This window comes from Neltuma alba, unplaced genomic scaffold (assembly GCF_004799145.2).
Source record: "Neltuma alba isolate B1F8T4 unplaced genomic scaffold, ASM479914v2 tig00011648_pilon, whole genome shotgun sequence".
Classification (NCBI taxonomy): domain Eukaryota; kingdom Viridiplantae; phylum Streptophyta; class Magnoliopsida; order Fabales; family Fabaceae; genus Neltuma; species Neltuma alba.
In genome coordinates, this window is record NW_021636296.1 from 89,149 (window position 1) to 108,133 (window position 18,985).

The window sequence follows — 18,985 nt, forward strand, 5'->3', positions numbered from 1 at the left end:
TACGTGGTCTACATTTTTTGTTCCAATTGCTCATGTAACTGCAATACTCGCGTTTTCTGTGGTTGCGCACATAAAAATCAACCTCGCGCCATGATTTCTTTTCGAGTTCTTTTTAGCACTCACCTTATACAAAAATTGTTCGCTGTTTAATAAAGAAACTGTGGCCGTTTATTTCGGTTTTTAACGTTATGGTAGTTTTTCCAACGTAGCAACGGATCTAATTCAAAAGTTAAGAATTTGCGAATTAGATACGGGGAAGAACTCTTGAAAATTTGATATTAAAAAGTAAGTAACTCTTAAATTTTTTTATATTGTTTTGCCCAAAAAAAATTTATTGGTGGATAATTGGAATACTCTTCTGATCCTAAATATAAGACTTTTTTTAATATTATGAAAATAATATTATATTTAGGATCAGAGACAGAGAGAGTAACATGGAAGGTGTTTGGACATTTTTAAGGTGAGGGTTTCGACATTTTTAATGTGACAAATAAAAATGAAACAGGTTAAAGTTGATAAAAGCAAAATAGTTCACTCATTATTATCTCTCTTTCCCTCGTCTCTGAAACAAATAAAAGGTCGTTGACCCTCGAATCACACCAAACGTTCAAATAAGAAAATTAAAACCTCTCCTCTTCGTAAAGCTCCCGTCTCCTATCTCATGTTGAACTGACGTTGAATCAAGGCTCTCTATCTTGGTGACAAAATATTTTATATGATATTTATTTTATTGATTGAATATATATAAATACTAAACTTTATAAGTACAATTTACATTTTTATTTTAACAAATTCATTTCCACTGAACTAACCTTTTTGGGGCTAAAATTTAATTACCCGCGTCAAGCGAGACTAATTCAAATGGCAAATGCAAGTTATAATGTGAGCGTGGGTTCAAAATCATTGTAATGAAAAAATTACTTTAAAAGGATTGTTGTCAATTAAACTAAAAATTTCTCTCCATGCTCACAGATTAGTGTATTAAATTAAATTTAAAATGCTAATAAATTGTATTATTTTAAGTAGTTCAAGAATTACTTAAAATATACTGTATAATCATAATAGGTAATGAATCAAATCTAATTTTGGTGCGATCCACTCTTATTAATTATTAATTTTTTCTATTTGAGGCTAAAATTGAATTTCATTTAATAATAATGCTCTCCATTTAATTTAATATATTTAAATTCTAATTAAGATATTATTTAATTCTAAAATTAATTAATATATTTTTCATTTGAGTCTCCTTTTAATTATAATGCCCCCATTTAATTCAACATATTCAAATTCCAATCAAATTATTAATCAAATATCATTAATTAAATATATTTCGATCTCATGATATTATTATACTCAACTCATTTTTAAACAAATGGGTATTACAAGATCTTAAGGTTACATTTGATTAGTGACAGTTGGTAGTTGATTTCACCAATAACATGCTCATACTAGCCATCATATAGTCATATTAAAAAATCCTAAACATCTTGATGCATACAAAAAAATAAATTAACAACTTGCGTACAAAATACTTTTTTGTTTCAAAATCTTTTAAAACAAAGTTTTTATTTTTTTAAAAAAATCGTATTTTAAAAATTCTATCAGCCTATTGATAATTTCCAAGTTATTCCTCAAAATATAATTTTAAAGTTTTCCACATTATCAATATAACTAGAAATTTCTATCCCTTAGTATATTTGATTATATTTGAAACTAGACAATACTTATATCAAGTTTTTTATATTTACTCCGTCAAGTTTTCTAATAATACACAACCATATGTTCTATTTTTAAAATATTATTATTTAATAGTATTTAATTATAAATCCACATAAAATAAAATCACATTTAATAACGATGCTCCCATTTAATTTAATATATTTAAATCCTAATTAAAATATTATTTAAATCAAAGTTAATTATTAATTTCTTCATTTCAGTCTCTAATTAAAATCTCATTTAATTATAATATTTTCTATTTAATTTAATATAATCAAATATCAATCAAGATATTATTTAAATATTATTAATTAAATATATTAAGATCCCATAATGAGGAACAGGGTATTGTAAGATTTTAAGAGTATGGTTAAAGTTGACGATAGTTGAGTTGATGTTAAGTGCGTTGATACATTACACAAAACGCCCGGGGGGGGGGGGTGGGGGAAGGTTTGTTGATGCAAACATAAGGCTTTTACCATGCCGTGAATGGAGCGCGCGTGAGTTTTTAACTGACCGGGAAAGTGAATAACCGCCTAGATATGAGCGCGTGTAAGCAGCTAATTACCCGGGAGAAGCGGTTCTTATGCTTCGGCTAATTAATCTGTAATCGAAAGACCATCACCCACCAGCTGAAAGCGTGCTGCAGATTCAAACCAAATCTCTTTTCTACAAGACGGATCTCGATTGCGGAGTGTTGGAGTTACCCTGCTCTCCAAATTCTGGTAGGACTCTATCTTGAAGAAAAATAATCTGAATCACGGGCGGCCTTGATTCTGGTTGGCTTACTAACATTGACTTGAGATTGACAATTCGCTTAAAGAAAGAAATTAAATCCTTTTTTTAAATGCCTATAGAGTCAACATTTTTACCATTCCAACTAGGAACCTTGTTCTATTATATTATGTTTATTTTTCTGACATTCGACGGTGGAACTAATTCTTAGATCATCGGCAATAGATTGGTTATTTATTGCCTTTCATGACTCTGATCAGATTTGGTACATGTGAGAGATTTTGTGACTGCGAGAGAATTATGAATTGAAGTTTGTGGGGGAGAGATGAGTGTGAGCCATGCTTCGGTTCATCCCGTTGAAGAAGTTCCTGCAACTGAAGGCGAAGGTGGTAACGCTCCCAGAGTCAGGATGAAGGATATCCAAGGTATGCCGGGCACGCCGGGTGGGCTATGCTTGCGAATCTCTCAGTTTATTTTCGCTGCGGCAGCGCTGTCAATCATGGCTTCCACCAGTGATTTCCCTTCTGTCACCGCTTTCTGGTAAACTTTCTCAAGCGCTATTTATTCCTTGATCCTGCGCTGCTTTGACTATGATAGCTGTCCTTCAAATCGTGACTTTCCAAATCTTGGCTCAAAAGAGATTCCAATCAGCGATTGGACCTCACGGCAGCGAAATAGTTTTGATCTGCTTCCTCATTGATCGAGCTCAATCTTGTTTACAGTTCAAATTGTTTCATTACAACAAGTGGAATCTCGAATTTACTTTTTATCCGAACGGCGGAAAAAATCATTTTTTCCCCCAATCATGAAGCTTCAAGAACTATGCTTATAAGCATGTTTGATATAGATGAACACGCAGGGAGGAGATAAGATTTTCCCTGTAAGACGCCTGCTATAGTGCATGCGGCATAATAAATTCAGTCAGTTTGTGTCATTGATGGATCTGCTTAGTTATAGACCGCATCTCAGATATTCAGAAAAGCACCCCAAGGCCAAGGGTCCTATTGTGTTTTTACTTGAAACATAGTCAATCGGCTGGTTATTCTTCATATCTCGCTTCTTAGATAGCTAGATCAAACAATGTAGTGATGGTGCATGATTAGTTAGAAATAGTGATGTTTTAGGTAATTGCTTCTCAGCAATGGGATTGGAAATAATAGAGTAATATTAAGAAGATATGTAATAGGGCCTGATAGAGATGGAATATGGCACAATATAGTAAGTAAAACAGCTGTTCGTTGAGCTAGAATGGAACTAGTCTAACATTTAAATAACATTCTGAATCATTTGATTTATCTAATTTGTTTGATTAAATGATTTACTTCTATAAAGCCTTGCATTTATTTGGGCACTTTGCTGAGTGGACTCACTTGACTGTACTTGATTCCTTGTTGCAAGTACACCTCTTGTTTTGCAGCTTAGATGGTCTCTTTACTATGGACTTAGACGTTTTAAAATTCTTGAATGAATGCCCAAGCGCTAAAAAAATAGAATTATGAAGGTAGTTGTGTGCTTCGGTTGACTCATTGCAATACCACTTCTGTTGTCCATCACTATGTCTCATATACAATTGGTCTCTTCAAGTTTTGTTACGTTGGCTTCCTCACTTGGATGGACTTTATTGGGCGGTGTGTTTTGGCTGGTTAACATAATGAATGTTCCCTCTCCTTATGCCATACGGTTTTTGAAATCATGATTATGTCATATAAACAGTCTGAGAATGAAACGAAAAGATCTTGGTAACGACCCAGATATGTGGCTAATGCTCCTGAGATATCAATAACTAAATGTACAAACAAATGAAATTGAATTATAATGCAACCTTTCTAGCTCTAGTTGTCGTGTTACTCTGTTATATCAGGGTCTTTTTAGACTAGATGAATGTTTTTGGCTTTCGGTTTTATAGAGAATATACCATGTTTTGGGTCATAAGAGGTGAAAGCGGATCAATTTTTCCTCCGTGCTTTCATCTTCTGCCATTTTGATGTTGTGACAGCTGTGACATATAACTTTTTTCTTCCAGTAGTACTTTTCTGTGACATCTGATTGAAGAAATCTTGGCTTTGTTCTTCGTTCTTATCTTTTCTGTTGATGATTTGTCCGTACTGTTTGTTAAAAGCATGCCATTAAAGATAAGTTGCAACATTTCTATGGCACCATTCCTATTGATTCTCCCATTTTCCCCCAGTTACCTTGTTGCGGCTGCGTGCTTACAGAGTCTATGGAGCTTCTCACTAGCTATTGTTGATGTGTATGCTCTCCTAGTGAGGCGGTCGTTGCAGAACCATCGAGTTGTCACTCTGTTTACAATTGGCGATGGGGTAAGATATTCTGTATGACTTATGTTTTATTATCCTGTTGATTTGAGAAGAACTGTAGCCTGTGTGTATAATGCAGGTAACTTCCACGCTTATATTTGCCGCAGCATGTGCATCAGCAGGGATCACGGTGCTTATTGATAATGATCTTGGTAGTTGTTCACGAAATCACTGTGTACAGTTCGAAACCGCTACAGGCATGGCTTTTGTTTGTTGGTTTACCACTATCCCATCATTTCTCCTTAACTTCTGGTCCATGGCGTCCCAATAAAACAATTAAAAATGACACTCACAAATCTGTAAAGCTTATAAAGTGTGGCAATTTGTATTTAACATATATTGCCTTGTACATTTTTGCAACTCATCTTCTTTAGAGCTTGGCTGCCTTTCGATTCTGTATAAATTGTTGCATTTTGATATATGCACGCGAGGCATATGCATGGGAAATGGCCGGTTTGGATCAAGATGGATACTTTTGGTGGATGGCGTTTTCTGTGGAAACTCTGTAAAGTTATCCTTCGTGGAGAGATTTGTTACATATTTTATATGTCAAATAAAAACATGAACGAAAGCCAATTGGTGAGAGTTTTCTTCAGCAGCTGATAATTTCCGATTATTGTTCAGCTTCAGCAGATGCTATCGATGGTAAGATAATACCCTTCTGCTGGTAAATGATTATTTGAAAGCTTCTTTTTCCCTCTTTGGTCATATTTCTTATTAGACAGAAACCTGCATCCAGCAGTTGCAAAATATCATGTCATTCTTTATGTCAAATTCCCACAGTTGGAAGTGCTGGAGAACTTATTCGTAGCCAACAGGACATAAATCATCAAAATTTCACCTGGAGGTTGATTTGGACAAAAAGGCGGGATGGAGAAAGAATCAGTAATTTCTGTGTTTGTAACTTGTAAGTCAACAAGTTTCCTATATTTACCCCTACATTCTTACATTCGAGTCGATTGGGTAAAAGAAAGGCGTAGAATACGTCAAATGAATTTTCATACAATCAAAGAAAGCAAGTGTTACTATCAGCAGCAATAATTCTCAAGCCGCCCCCTCTTGGACGTGCAGATCCCTGATGAAATGACAAACCAAGTAAAAATCCAGCCATTTAAAGAACCAACTTGAAAGGATGAATCACAAACTGCAGATAACTTGGGAAATTCTGCACACAACGCCCTTGGTCTCATTCGGACTCATAAGGTGATGTCGCTATAACAGTTGTTTCCGGCCTGATTTGAAAAGATGAAGAATGGCAACGACTGCAAATTGCTGTCTAAAGGAAAAGCTTAAAAAACGAACAAGGGAATATGTCTCCTTGAGATAATAGGTTATTTAATGTGATAACACGGAAACAAGAAGGCACCAATGATGCGTCACAGAGAGCTGCAAAGGGAAGCACTAACCACATCTCCATATTCAGTACTACCACCTTATTACCTGCCACTGATATTCTTATTGGCTGCAAAATTTCTGTCTTTAGAAAAATTGTTCTAATGAAATGTTGTGCGAACACAATTTTTCCTTCAGAAACATTTCTGTAGATATGAAACATTGTAAAAAGGTCTGTTTCCGGGGCAAAAAAGGGAAATTCTCAAGCCCCCAACAAGAACATATCAATGGCAAGCAACAAGATGAAACCGTGAAAGTGGCGTTGAGGTTAGTGGCTTTCACTGCAACTTTCTGCCATGGTGATGAAATATTGTTCACTGCAACTTTCTGCCATGGTAAATATTGTTCTAGATCCGACCTAATCCTTAAAAAACTTGGCTCTCATAAGAGGTGAGATTCGATAAATAGCAGAGAAAATATAGAGGGAAAATGCTATTAAAAAAAAATAGGAGAGAAAAAAAAGAGCAAATTGTGCCATAGTGAATATGAATATGTGGGTTTTATAAAATGAAAATAGTAAACTTTAACGAGCGTAAAGCGACAAAATGCAAATTCAAATCAATGACAATTTAAATAAGATAAGACAGTATAATAGATTTTAAATAAGACAAGACAGTATAATAGATAGATAGATTATATGCTTTTCATTTTTAATTTATAAATGAACTAACCAATGAAAATAAATATGGTCGCAATGAAAGTTTGGAAATATACATCTCAGTAATTTACATTTTTAAAATAAATTAACTAATAATGGATGTTATTTTTAAAACTGCCTTATGAATTCCCGTTGCTCCAGCTAATGGGGCATCGAAATCTAGGAACTAGTTAGATACGTTGCCGTCCTCGAAACAGAGATGACGCCATGTAATTGAACGCAGAAGCAAATTATATGCTAGACTGCTCTTCAATCTCAAGAGATTGGAATGATGCTGTTAATCTAACTTGAGCCAACTGTCGCATTTTAACCAGACAAAATGGGACCACCAAAGGAATAAGGTATGGTAAGTGTATAACATCATTCCTATTACAAGAAAAGATAAGAAGCAAGCTCTACAAAACCATGACAAAATCCTCACGAATTTTACGTTTCAGATTGTCAACTGCTCCAATCCCTGCACTGTCTGCGACTCTCTAGCTTTCTCTCCAATTACAGCTGGAGTTTTATCTTGATCTGTCTTCTGGGTGGCACCAGGTTCATCTTTCCGAACAGCATCCACGGGAACAGCCTGCCTGATATTGACAGTAGGGGCAGCTTGTTCAGGCAGGGGCCGCCTCTCTTGATGGAACCGTGCGGCTGGTGGAGGAAGTGGTGGTGCAGCAAATACAGGGACTACGGTCCTTATAGACACCGGAGGCGGAATACTCTGGCAGGGTGATCCCATCTGTCGTATGGGAACATAAGGTGCTGCACCAACCGCAGAGAACTTCAGGGGGCGGGAACCTCGATTTTCTGATGTGAATTGGGCCATGGAATTGTTATTGGCTGCTGCTGCAATTGGAGGCCTGCTTTTAGCATTTCCATTCATTGTTGTCAATAAATGCCTGTTTCGATGAGCAGTCTTCTGGCAAATCAAAGGAAGAATCTTTGATGTGGCAGCCGGTGGAGGTTGGGCTCTGGTTGGCCTGGGATTTTGAATCTGAAACTTCCTAGGAAATGTGATTGGAGAATTAGAATTTGACATAGCCATCATTTCCTTATGACGGTAGTTCAGTAAGGCCCTTGCTATTGTGATCTGTTCTAGTTCATCGCTATTCTCTGGTTCAGAAGAGGAGCTTGCAGTTTCTCTAGCCACTGGCAAGGATGAAAAATACGTCAGTCAACGTCTAATCATTGTTGTGGGAGATGTTAGATCAAATACATAGGAAAACGAAGACAGCCATTCAAATTGTTTCAGGATCGGGTCAAAATTATTCAACAAAATGGCAAGAATTACAGCAACACGACTGGTTAGGAATTATTTAGTACGGTTTAGTTATAACGTGGTTGTTCAACTCTGTATTCATAGGGCTAATTGATATAGAGTTCTGCATATTCGCATGAAATAAATTATTTTCACATAGAAAAGTTAGCCGGAAACTTACACTGTTTCAGAGATGACCAAGCCGCCATTGCTGCATTTTTCTCTGCTTGTTTCTTATTATTGGCAGGTTCACCTGTAAATTTTATTCCAGCCAGTTCTACTGTCCCAGTAAAAACAGGTAAATGTCCTAATCCTGACCTAAATGTTGTATATTGAGGCAATGGAGCCCCAACCCTTTGTGCAATTTCCTGCAAGAGATTCTTGTAGACTCCTGTCTCATCCTGAGAAATTGCTTGTGGTAAGGATAATGAAGTAGAACTACCAACAAAGACACAATGAGTATTGTGGATACATAACAAAGGACCAGAATCCAACACGACATTAAGAAAATAATTTGAATGTGCATACTCCAGGAATGGGCATAAAATAAAGAATATGATAGGGAGGGAAGAAGAAAGGTCAGTGTAAACATGGCAGAAAAAATCGGATTTTCTTCACAAAAAATAAATTTACATTAAGAGGGATCGAGAAAACATTAAGGGAATCTGAACTAAAAGTTGACAGTGGTCAAACATTTCACAAGTTACACCAGAGAATAGAAAGGTCAATCTCTTTTAAGAAACATTGGAAGCGATTGCTGACTCGCAGAAATAGGATTGTGTTCTGGAAGAAATTCCTACTTCTGATATATATGATGATGACTCTTCTCCAAAAGACGCACCATAGATGCTGGACATCAAATTTTGTTTATGGGAAGAGAAGGGGGAACGCAGAGCTAGTAAACGATAGTTAATGATCCACCAAAAAGTGGTTCCGTTGCACCCACTAATAATCTAACCACGAAACTACGCACAATCCCACTGTACAGCTACGTATGAAGCTTGGTGTTTCAGAATTACAGTGAACTGCTTAGAAAATCCCACTGCCTGTAAAGCAGAATCACGGAAGACTATCAAGCACGACGCAGGACTGAACAAGCTTCAGCTCAACGATTCCTTTTAGACAGGTTAGCTAGAGTAACGAGCTTGATTCATTGTGAATGTTAACAAGAAGCGTTCAGTTTGTTCCAGAATTTTCGCTTGACAAATTAAATAACCACGCTAAGAGAGAACAAAATGATCGAAGTAGAGCAAAAGCGGAAGTAAAGAAGCCATTGATAAGGAGAAAATGAGAGAGTTAAAAACTGACCAAAATCCTAGCAGCAAGGGAGTGTGAGGGGCCCCGGCTAGAGAGGGAATTGAGAGCAACCTCAGCGGCCGAGTGCTCGGCTTGGCGAAGGGTGGAGCAGTAGTGATGGCTGTCGAAGATCTCGCCGTTAAAGTTCACGGTGGCCTTGAACCTCGGCGCGTGATCGGGACCTTCCCGAATGCACGTGTAGGAAGGGAGGTTGAAGCAGCTCCGTTGGGCCAGCTCTTGAAGCTGGTTCTTGTACATTTCTGCTCCGCAAGCTTCCCAATTTCTCTTCCTCAAGCAAGCGGCTCGCCCAGGGAAATGGTAGCCGGAGCCAGATCGGATCAGCTGGTTCGTCAGCCCGGGACGGTAAAGGTCCGAACTATTCCTCTTCGTGGCGCAAGTAAATTCAAAGTTTGAATGGTTTATTAGGTGCAAAAATGGAGAAGTTCAAGGAGGAAAAATGAGACAGCATTTAACAGCGGCCCCAGGGGATGAAAAGGTAGCCTGGGAGGAAGATGAAGTGAAAGGGAGGGACGGAGGGAGGATTAATTTTTCTAATTGTTTTTGTTAGTTTATGGAGTTTTCTCGTTGGGGAATAATATTATATTAGAAACTTATTTATCGCTTTCCTTTTGAGTCAATCCCGCGTTATCGTTTTTAGAGTTAATTCTTAAAATATATTGAGTTAATAATAATAAAATTGACGCTTACTCATACTTAAAAATAAATATTGATTAATATGAGAATCTATTTTCAATTGATTTTATATAAAAAATTTACAAGGAATCTAACCGTAATTAATTAATATCTTGAGATCTAGCTATTATTTTTCTCTGCATCTTTGTTTATATCTTTTGGGGTAACGTAGCTTTTTTTTATTTTGAAAACAAATACTACTATGTTCCAATACTTTATTTTCATATTCTAATTTATGTTATTTTATGAAGCTGATTTAGATGTAAAAAGGGATGAACTCAAGTAATTTTTTTTAGGTATGTAAGTAAGAATGGGATGGGATATGAATACAAAATTAAGGTTCGAGTTTTCTTTTTTTTTTTTTTTTTTGACCAGCAAGGTTCGAGTTTTCTAATGTTAAGAACAAAGGAGCTAAAAATGAATGATATAAGAAGAGTTGAAGAAACTGTGTGTGTGTGTCTTTATATGTATATGGTTCTTTCTCTTTTTTTTTTTTTTTAATAACCGGGGGTGAATAGAGCATGACGGGGCATTGTCTAATCTGTAATTCCCGATTACCAATTAGGACAAGACTGAGCCCACGACCTGGTGGAGTGGGCTACTTTTGTGGATCTCTCTAGCCCTTGAGCTTTGCCATCATCCAGAAGCAGCCCGATCTCCGGCCCAATAACTTATTCATGTTCCTCTCCTTGTTCTTCCCGCCGCTCGCTTCCATACTGAAACTCAATCGTGTCAATTAAACAATATCAGATCTCATTGCATAAAACAATATAAAATTTTAAAAAAATTAAACTTGAAGTACAACCCAAGCCCAGCTCTCATGCATAGCATGAAGTCCCGAAAATAACTTTGCATTCTTTCGTAATTTACTAATAGAAATATTATATTCGGTCTCCTATATATACTCACATTCATTTTTCTTAAAAAACAATAAGCATGGTACTGGCCAGTAAAAGGTGGAAGAGGGACAAATGCCAAATATTTGCAAGTTTTCGTGGGCACAGAACAGGCAGGGCCAATGTTGCGAACGTTGTGATGGTTTTGTTTTGGTGAGGGTATTGATGGAGAGAGATCATTTAATTTGTTGGTTGTGGGTCAGTTATCCCAGTATGTGAACCGGGTTTGTGGCTTTACATTATTCAAGCTGACTTTACATAATTCAAGCTTAAAGCTTGTCTTTGCAGAGGGTCTCCATTCGGTGTTCCTCACCTCATCACCTGATGAGCAATCTGAACGATCTGGACGGTCCATGTTTAATATTATTAAATAATTATTTTAAAATAAAAATTATATTTTTAAAGAATGATAATTAAGAGATTATTTTTATTTTTTATCCTATACCTATTAAAATAACTATTTTTAAAAAATAAAAATAAAAATAAATCTAAACCGTCCAGATCTGATGAGCACCCAGTGTAAATCCATCTTTGCAGTCTGTGCGCTCTGGCCTCCGGATAATGCTGTCTGTTTGACCAAGTCATCACGAATTAATAATTAGACCGAAATAATAATAATAATCATCGTCGTCGTCGAACCATAACATATCTGTTGGCTGAAAAAAGAAAACCAGCATATGCAGATAACAAACAACTGCGCGTGACTGGGGCCAAGTAAAAAGCCTTTTGACTTTTGTTACCGGAAAACTGTCCCAAGATGGTGGGATGCAAAGCTCAACCACGGGGAATGATTTATTTTGTGACAAAATTCATATACTCACATAACATAGAAACAATAATATAATATATATGCACGCTATTTTTTCGCCAGAATATATATGCACTTAGTCTATGCATTAACCGTATATGAATTTTCATTTTGCAATACGCTGTACCTGCTTTCTCTCTCTCTTTCTCTGTGTTTTTGCAAGTCAGACAGGTCTCATTGTTAAATATCTCATGCATGCACACTAAATACTGTTAATTTATGCTAAGCATTTCAAAATTTTAACTAAATCAAAAACAAATCAACATATCATGCAGATCCAGTGCATAAGATTAGGAAATAATCAATTTTTATTCATATGGACGACATTATAAATTTACATCAATGTTTTCAAGAGGCCATTGCACCAAATACTCAACACATTGTTTTAAAATGATTTCAAAAATGTTGCAGGTAAAGGGACCTGACAGAACTGTAGTTAAAGTTGTCATTGTTCTCCCCCCCGGGCCCCCCCCTTCTTTTTGTTGACGATAATCTTTGTTCTTTGTTTATAATACTCTATCTAGCTTTCATCTGAACGCATTAGCTCTCGTCGGAGTGTCATTACTCAGACAAACTTTGGAACTTTAATGGTTTTTGAAACTAGCAAGAGGGGTCTCTAAGTATGTTTGATTTCATGTTAATGACCTATATCATGCATGGTTTTAGTCAAAAAAACTCTAATTAAAATCATGATTTTGATTAATTCCGAGGTGAAATCAAATACATGGTTTCTGTTTAAAAGATCCAGCTGATCTGATCAGCTAGGTGCGTCTATTCATATGGCCATGTAAATGTGCTGTTCATCATCTCATAAGTTATACGCAAGCCTAAGGGAAAGAACTTGTCATGTGTGCTCAATCACGACGATCAGAAACGTCTGGGCTGGAGATCCGCTATTTTATGTCTATTTAACTCCCCTCATGTATGTGCGGGGACCATGATTAATTCTTTCCAACCTAATATATATAAGAACACTTTCGCTTCAGTGTTCTTTCTTCTCCCTTTAACTGAAGACAGCAATATAATCACGCACTGTAATTCCGTGTTAAGCTGAATCGTTAAGAAAAATTCCGTTGAATTATTACATTATCTCACCTAAAAGGCAACACATCAACATGTGTTTGTGTGAGACGTCCTCACATGTCTCCTGGAACACACAAGTACAAAAAAACTGATACGTCACTTGATTTTATTTGAAAACCAGAAAGTGGAGGACCATAAGAAGTGCAGATATAATTAATGGTTATTAACGTTGTATTCTACTCCAGTGTGAGGCGTACGTGATGAACAAAATCTGGGGCCCAGATAGGTTAAAATAATAAAATAATCCATCAATTATCTAGTTCACTAGTGGAAAGTAGATAAGAACAACGAAAGAGGACTGCCAAGTGCAGGCAAAGCTAAACAAACTAGAAATGATAACACAATAGAGCAATAATGAAGAAACACGGACACACAGCAGCATCACATGTAACGTGGCAACGTTTTCTGGAAAACGACAGAGAGCGGATAAAGAAACCTCCCTTATCCACTCCACACCAATCCTCTGTCTTTCTATTTTGAGAAAAAAATCTTCTGCACATAGGTTTCGTTACAGTCACTGAAGTAACCAGGCCGGTTCCAGTGGCCCCACATGTTATGGAGCAGAAATACTACATAGTAGTACTCCTTTCAAAACATCAGCAAACCAGAAAAATTAAATATATATCAGGGCGCTGGAAAACAAATCATACTAAGGCGGTCTCAAAGTGCACGCGTAATTCTGATCTATAATTGGGATTTACTTTAATTTCCAGTGCATGCAAAGGTATATCCATGACCACCAGAAAAACAAAAGCAAGACTCCACGACAAATTAAAGCGAAAACCAAAAACCCGCCTAAGGAATGAAGAAAGATGGATATATAATTCGGTGGCTAGTCTTGAAACCCAGTTTTGGCCCAAACGGAATTTCGGACCCTGCTCAGATCTCGGCCTTTGAGAGTCCTCCCGATTCCTTCCTGCACCGACATGGAAGCCATCCTGGTGTTGGCTAGAAACTCATGCGGAGGCACCATCGAACCTTCGTCCTGGACTTGGTCATCAACCTCGTCCTTCCCACGATTTTGCCTGTACTGGTTTCCCAGGATCTTGGACCAATCTGGAATGTCGATTGGCTGGGACGACGGATCTGATGATCGCCCCACTTCTAGCTTGGAGGAACATGGCTTGTTGGGCATGCCACAGCCTTGAACTCGGCTCTCATCAGGCTCCACGACGACGGAGCTGTGCAGGTCAAGCTCGTGGAACTCAAAGGCAGAATCGGAAGGCGTGTGCATGTTTGCGATGTCTGTGGGATTTGAGAAAAAGCGATAACTTGGTCTGCCCAAGCAGTTCTTACTGCTGGCCATTTCCAGTCAAACTTAGTTGATCGGATCTCTATGGCGCTGGTTCGTGTATGTAGTTTCTCGGTCTCTTCCTTGCAGCGATGATTTACCAGCTAGTTTTGCCCGTTCCAGGCCCCCCGGCTTTTATTTTGCTTTTTATAAAGTTAGTGTTGCTTTTCAAAAATAACAAAACAAAATGCCTAAACAACAAATTAAAAAAGGGTGGAGCTGTTGCATCTGGATTTGGATAAGGCTCCCGAATACATTCTTTCCAGTCATATTCTGAAATTGTCTTGACTATGTACTACTATTTTTCAAGAAAAATCAGTCCCAAACGTATTTGTATACTTGCCCACAAATTATGATATTTTAGACGCTTGACTCTCATTCACTATTATTACATTTGTATTTGCATTGGATAGGATGCCCGAGTTCTAATCCTGGTCGGAAATATTATAAATCTAACCATGCATTTAGGATATTATTACTGAAAGGTACGGTCTAACGCATGGGCGGTGTGTGTGTGTTGTGGACAGCTAGCCATCGGTGTCATGAATTTAGTTTCTTGTGGATAAGATTTGACATAACATTTTTCAAGACAACAATACGTACATGACAAATTAATTAGTCGCCTGTGGGCCTGAGAGGAGTGATTTATATGTAGAAGAGAGGCGTTCTTAGGGTTCTTGCTGATATATAGCTACAGAGAGTGGCTGACAGGGATCCTATATATGATATATATGTTTCATGGGGCTTGCAGGGCCAAACCTCTGATGATTAATTGGATATGCCCCACACCATGTGTGGCATTCAGATTAAAGCCGCCCAACCCCTCTATATTATGTATTCCTGTCCATATCAATTGAACATGACCTTCTTCCCCCAGTTTGATTTCTTTCATTATTTGTCCTTACTCTTTTGTTTTTTCTATCTCTACTCGCCCCTCTCCCATTCTCTAGCCCACAAGCCTGCGCAGTGGAAAACTTTGTTTCTGAGGAATGAAGGAGCTCAACATTGCCGTGGCCCCTCAACCTCTGCATATGTGGCCGAACTCTCGTTTCAACCGTTCCACTGGCAATATAATCCTCATTCCGGCTTCCGTGAAGATCAGAGATCCGCCGGAATGGAATATATATATGCTGATGAGAAGAACCAGATCGTTAATTTACTGCAACCACGATCTACACGGAAAGAAAGTAGAAACAAAGGAGATAACATGGCAGCAGGGTTGGTATTGTTTTACGGTGGGTGATGGATTTGGTGTGTTTGTGCTTTCGGGATGTCACTTTCTTTATTTTTTTTTTATATTTTTTAAGTCATTATCAACAAGTAAAGATCGTTATTTTACCATTTCTGCTTTGAAATATATAATTTTAATAATTTTAAATTTATTAAAAATACTTCAAAACATTTTCGTATTAAGGACATTATCCTTAAATGTCCATCCATTATCATAATATGCCAAATTACTCATCTCATTATCATAATATGCCTTTCTTTCTTTTTGTTGTTACTCAGAGTATCCTCCCACCTGAACCATAATATGCCTTTCTTTCTTTTTGTTGTTACTCAGAGAGTCAGAGTATCCTCCCACTTGAACGGTAAAAGACTAATTTCTCAGGGTACTGTTAGACGTCTTAACAGGGATCCCTTCCAATAATGTTTGTTCTATACACACCGTCCCAAGAATCAAACTCAAGACATGATGTTTAAGATATTCAAGTCCCTGCTACTTGGACTAACACTTGTTGGGTATAATATGCCCTCTTATTTCTATATTTCAATTCTCATAAAATTATTTTAATCCAAACAGGTCTCAGTGTTTTAGGGAATGGGAGCCCAAGTTATTTGTTTTGTTGTAGTCTTTGTCCGAGGCCCACTCATATGAAAACCGCAATGGGCTTATCGATTGGGCCTACACAGCGAGATGTTGTTGGAATTTGAAAGCAACAAAAAGGGCAAAAAAAAAAAAAAAAGGCTAAGCCGGGCATTTCCGCTAATGGGGTTCTCAAAACCCTAGCTAATATATATCTCCTTCTTCTTCGCCTCACGGCTTGAAGACTGAAGCCCTTGCTCTCTTGAATCTGCAGCCGCAACAATGCCGCCGAAGTTCGACCCCTCACAAGTTGTCGACGTCTATGTCCGAGTGACTGGCGGTGAAGTCGGTGCTGCGAGTTCACTCGCTCCCAAGATAGGTCCACTCGGGTTGTCCCCCAAAAAGATCGGAGAAGACATTGCCAAAGAGACTGCCAAGGACTGGAAGGGATTGAGGGTCACCGTTAAGCTTACTGTGCAAAACCGTCAGGCGAAGGTGGCCGTGGTGCCCTCTGCGGCTGCGCTTGTCATCAAGGCCTTGAAAGAACCCGAACGAGACCGCAAGAAGACCAAGAACATCAAGCATAATGGTAATATATCTCTCGACGATGTGATCGAGATCGCCCGAGTTATGAGGCCCAGGTCGATGGCCAAGGACCTCAGCGGGACTGTGAAGGAGATCCTGGGCACATGCGTCTCCGTTGGCTGCACGGTGGACGGGAAAGACCCGAAGGATTTGCAGCAGGAGATCACTGATGGGGATGTTGAGGTCCCTCTGGACTGAGGTCTTCCTTTTAATTTTGGTTTTATTAGTACTTTTCTCCACATAAATTTCGAGGAACAGTTGAAGTATGTGTTAAATTAAATATTTTGGGCGATTTAGATGAGCTGGAGAGATTTTATGAGCTAAGCTAGACCAGGTTGCGTACTTCTTTACAAGGATGATAATCTATTCTGATGCAATTTTGTTTCATTTCGTGATCAGAGTATTGCCCTGCTTAATCGCCATTGTGTGTTTGTTTTATTTTGATAGAATTATGCATTGTCTACTGTCTCAGTAATGCGATTTGGAATCTGATCGTTTTTGATATCTCAGAGGTCGTTGCAGCTTCTTTTCAGAAATGAGATTCATTTCCACCATTTGGTTACATCGTAAATTACCACAATTTCACAGGTGAACAATTTCGTTACTGCAGTCCTTTTAGTACTCTTCCTGTTATTAATATAGGATTCAATTGTTGAGTTATTTTTTGTCCTAAATATAACACTCATTTATTATATTTATCAATTTTCTCTAAATTACCCCTATAGATACTAGAAGAAGGAAAGATGATATTAAGAAAGATGATTATGATGTTTTAGAAAAAATATGTCAGATTTCTTATAATTATCTAATTTACTTAACTTCTTTAATCTAATCAAATTAGTTAAATGGGTCTTATATTAAGAACCGGAAGAGTACTATTTACGCTCTTGTGCATTGTTCATTCCGGATGGTTAATGCACAATATCGGGGCTTTCACCTGGTGGTCTAATATCCGCCCCGATTTTGCTTGGGTAGGGTATGCTATTCGGATGAAAAATTATTGGAAGAATTGGCATTTAAGGGGAATGGCATCTCTTCCAGTAAGGCAAAGATCGGAGCATTGGTTTAGCCTCGTGATTTTACATTTTTTCTATAAGAAATGGTTAGTTTTTGGCAGTGTTGAATGTTGAGCAGCATACTACCAATTTCATGCTGTGAGAATATTTATAATATAATATAACGTTTTCATATGACAAATGTGGAGTTTTAAGTTTATAGGAAGATGCTTTTCCGGAGAAATTTGTCCGACTGTGATGTTACTGCATTAGTAATTATTGGCCGCTTTTCTTTCAATTTTAACTGCCATTTTTCAGGGCACCTCTGTTAGTTCCAATTTGTTCATCCTTTTGGGGAGTTGATAATTATGTGCCGCATTCCCAGATTTCCCATGATTGGTCACGAACAGACTTGGGGGGTTTATTCTGATTAGATTTGGAGGGCACTGCTGTATCACCTTTTGAAAAACCACATTTTACATCCCACAGCTAAAAGCATAATTACACAATTGGCACACGAACTTGCTCGGATGATGCATTTCCGCGAAATCTAGTTTCCCTTGAATATTTTAGTTTCTATCACTTGTGAGCTTGTTTTGTTTGCCTTTTGCCATATGCGAGACATTAAGTTGCGCGGTAACTAGAATATATGCCTGTCCACGCGCGCGCGCACGCATCTCAGATTGCGATGATAAATAGCACCGTGCGCCAGTAAAACAAGGTGGAGTCGTATTTGCTTTGCAAAATAAAAGTACTGAAATAGTAAAACGTACATCTGAGTCTGGTATTTAATGCAGCATTGTCCGTGTTGCCTTTTTTCCCCCCTTGCCGAAAAGGCAAGATTAAACTTGAAGGATAAAAATCAGAGAATTAAGATTAAATACATAAAAGCAACAATTAAACTAAATCTAAAGAAATGGGAACTTAACAGAAGGTAGGAGGATCCTGAAGTAAAGTGGACCTGCATGTGCATCTTTCGCAAGTGGGTCAGAGCAAGTCAAAGCCTCTCTGCGTATGAAGAATTTCCAGGCCCCAATCAGCAAAGATGAGGGGCCTGGTCGCGGCTATCCCCGCTCTTAGAGGATGGGATGCACCACTAGTCACAAGTAGGACATTCAAAGCTTGCGAGGAATCAGGGTTGGTTTCGGATAGCATATAATTCAGCTCCAGTACGAGAGTTGAAGCCACGCTAGCCAATTGTCTCAGTCGTCGCGGATAATCCCTCCACGAGGTCCAATTCTCTCCGTCTAATCTAACATAGCCAACAAAATAGGTGGACGACTCCATCTGGATCTGGTGCTTGACCGTTCTGAAATCTGGAAAATTTTACGCTTCGATCTGCCATTCACAGTTTCCTCCATGATCTCTGTACCCTCTCTTTCTTGCATCGGTTCTTCCTTATAATCCAACAGCTATACCGAAAATTCTCATTCATGGCCATCTGGGGCTGGGATGATGTTTGG

At 37.9% G+C, this 18,985-nt stretch overlaps 4 protein-coding genes and 1 long non-coding RNA gene across 6 annotated transcripts; 3 read left to right on the top strand and 2 right to left on the bottom strand.

Moving 5' to 3' along the window:
• Window positions 1-2,295: 2,295 nt before the first annotated feature.
• Window positions 2,296-6,301, top strand: LOC114716221 (CASP-like protein 5A2). Of its 2 annotated transcripts, XM_028901190.1 has the most exons (6): window positions 2,296-2,444; window positions 2,715-2,994; window positions 4,643-4,775; window positions 4,852-5,417; window positions 5,556-5,679; window positions 5,844-6,301. In XM_028901190.1, the coding sequence occupies exons 2-4, from the start codon at window positions 2,780-2,782 to the stop codon at window positions 5,041-5,043; spliced, it is 540 nt and encodes a 179-aa protein (XP_028757023.1). In that variant the 5' UTR covers window positions 2,296-2,444; window positions 2,715-2,779; the 3' UTR covers window positions 5,044-5,417; window positions 5,556-5,679; window positions 5,844-6,301. The 2 variants fall into 2 exon arrangements, with proteins under 2 accessions (XP_028757023.1, XP_028757022.1); XM_028901189.1 differs by having other exon boundaries at window positions 5,556-6,301.
• A 578-nt stretch (window positions 6,302-6,879) lies between these two features.
• LOC114716220 (double-stranded RNA-binding protein 2-like) lies at window positions 6,880-9,867 on the bottom strand. The gene is made up of 3 exons (XM_028901188.1): window positions 9,377-9,867; window positions 8,250-8,469; window positions 6,880-7,959 (listed from the first exon to the last, which is right to left on the bottom strand). The coding sequence occupies exons 1-3, from the start codon at window positions 9,620-9,622 to the stop codon at window positions 7,256-7,258; spliced, it is 1,170 nt and encodes a 389-aa protein (XP_028757021.1). The 5' UTR covers window positions 9,623-9,867; the 3' UTR covers window positions 6,880-7,255.
• Window positions 9,868-13,494: 3,627 nt separating this feature from the next.
• LOC114716223 (uncharacterized) lies at window positions 13,495-14,278 on the bottom strand. The gene has a single exon (XM_028901192.1). It carries the CDS (start codon window positions 14,148-14,150, stop codon window positions 13,677-13,679), a length of 474 nt encoding a protein of 157 aa, XP_028757025.1. The 5' UTR covers window positions 14,151-14,278; the 3' UTR covers window positions 13,495-13,676.
• Window positions 14,279-16,188: 1,910 nt separating this feature from the next.
• LOC114716222 (60S ribosomal protein L12-like) lies at window positions 16,189-16,943 on the top strand. The gene has a single exon (XM_028901191.1). The coding sequence runs from the start codon at window positions 16,225-16,227 to the stop codon at window positions 16,723-16,725; it is 501 nt and encodes a 166-aa protein (XP_028757024.1). The 5' UTR covers window positions 16,189-16,224; the 3' UTR covers window positions 16,726-16,943.
• A 137-nt stretch (window positions 16,944-17,080) lies between these two features.
• Window positions 17,081-18,319, top strand: LOC114716225 (uncharacterized). The gene is made up of 2 exons (XR_003737609.1): window positions 17,081-17,115; window positions 17,503-18,319. It is a non-coding gene; the product is annotated as an uncharacterized LOC114716225 (long non-coding RNA).
• The last annotated feature ends 666 nt before the right edge of the window (window positions 18,320-18,985 follow it).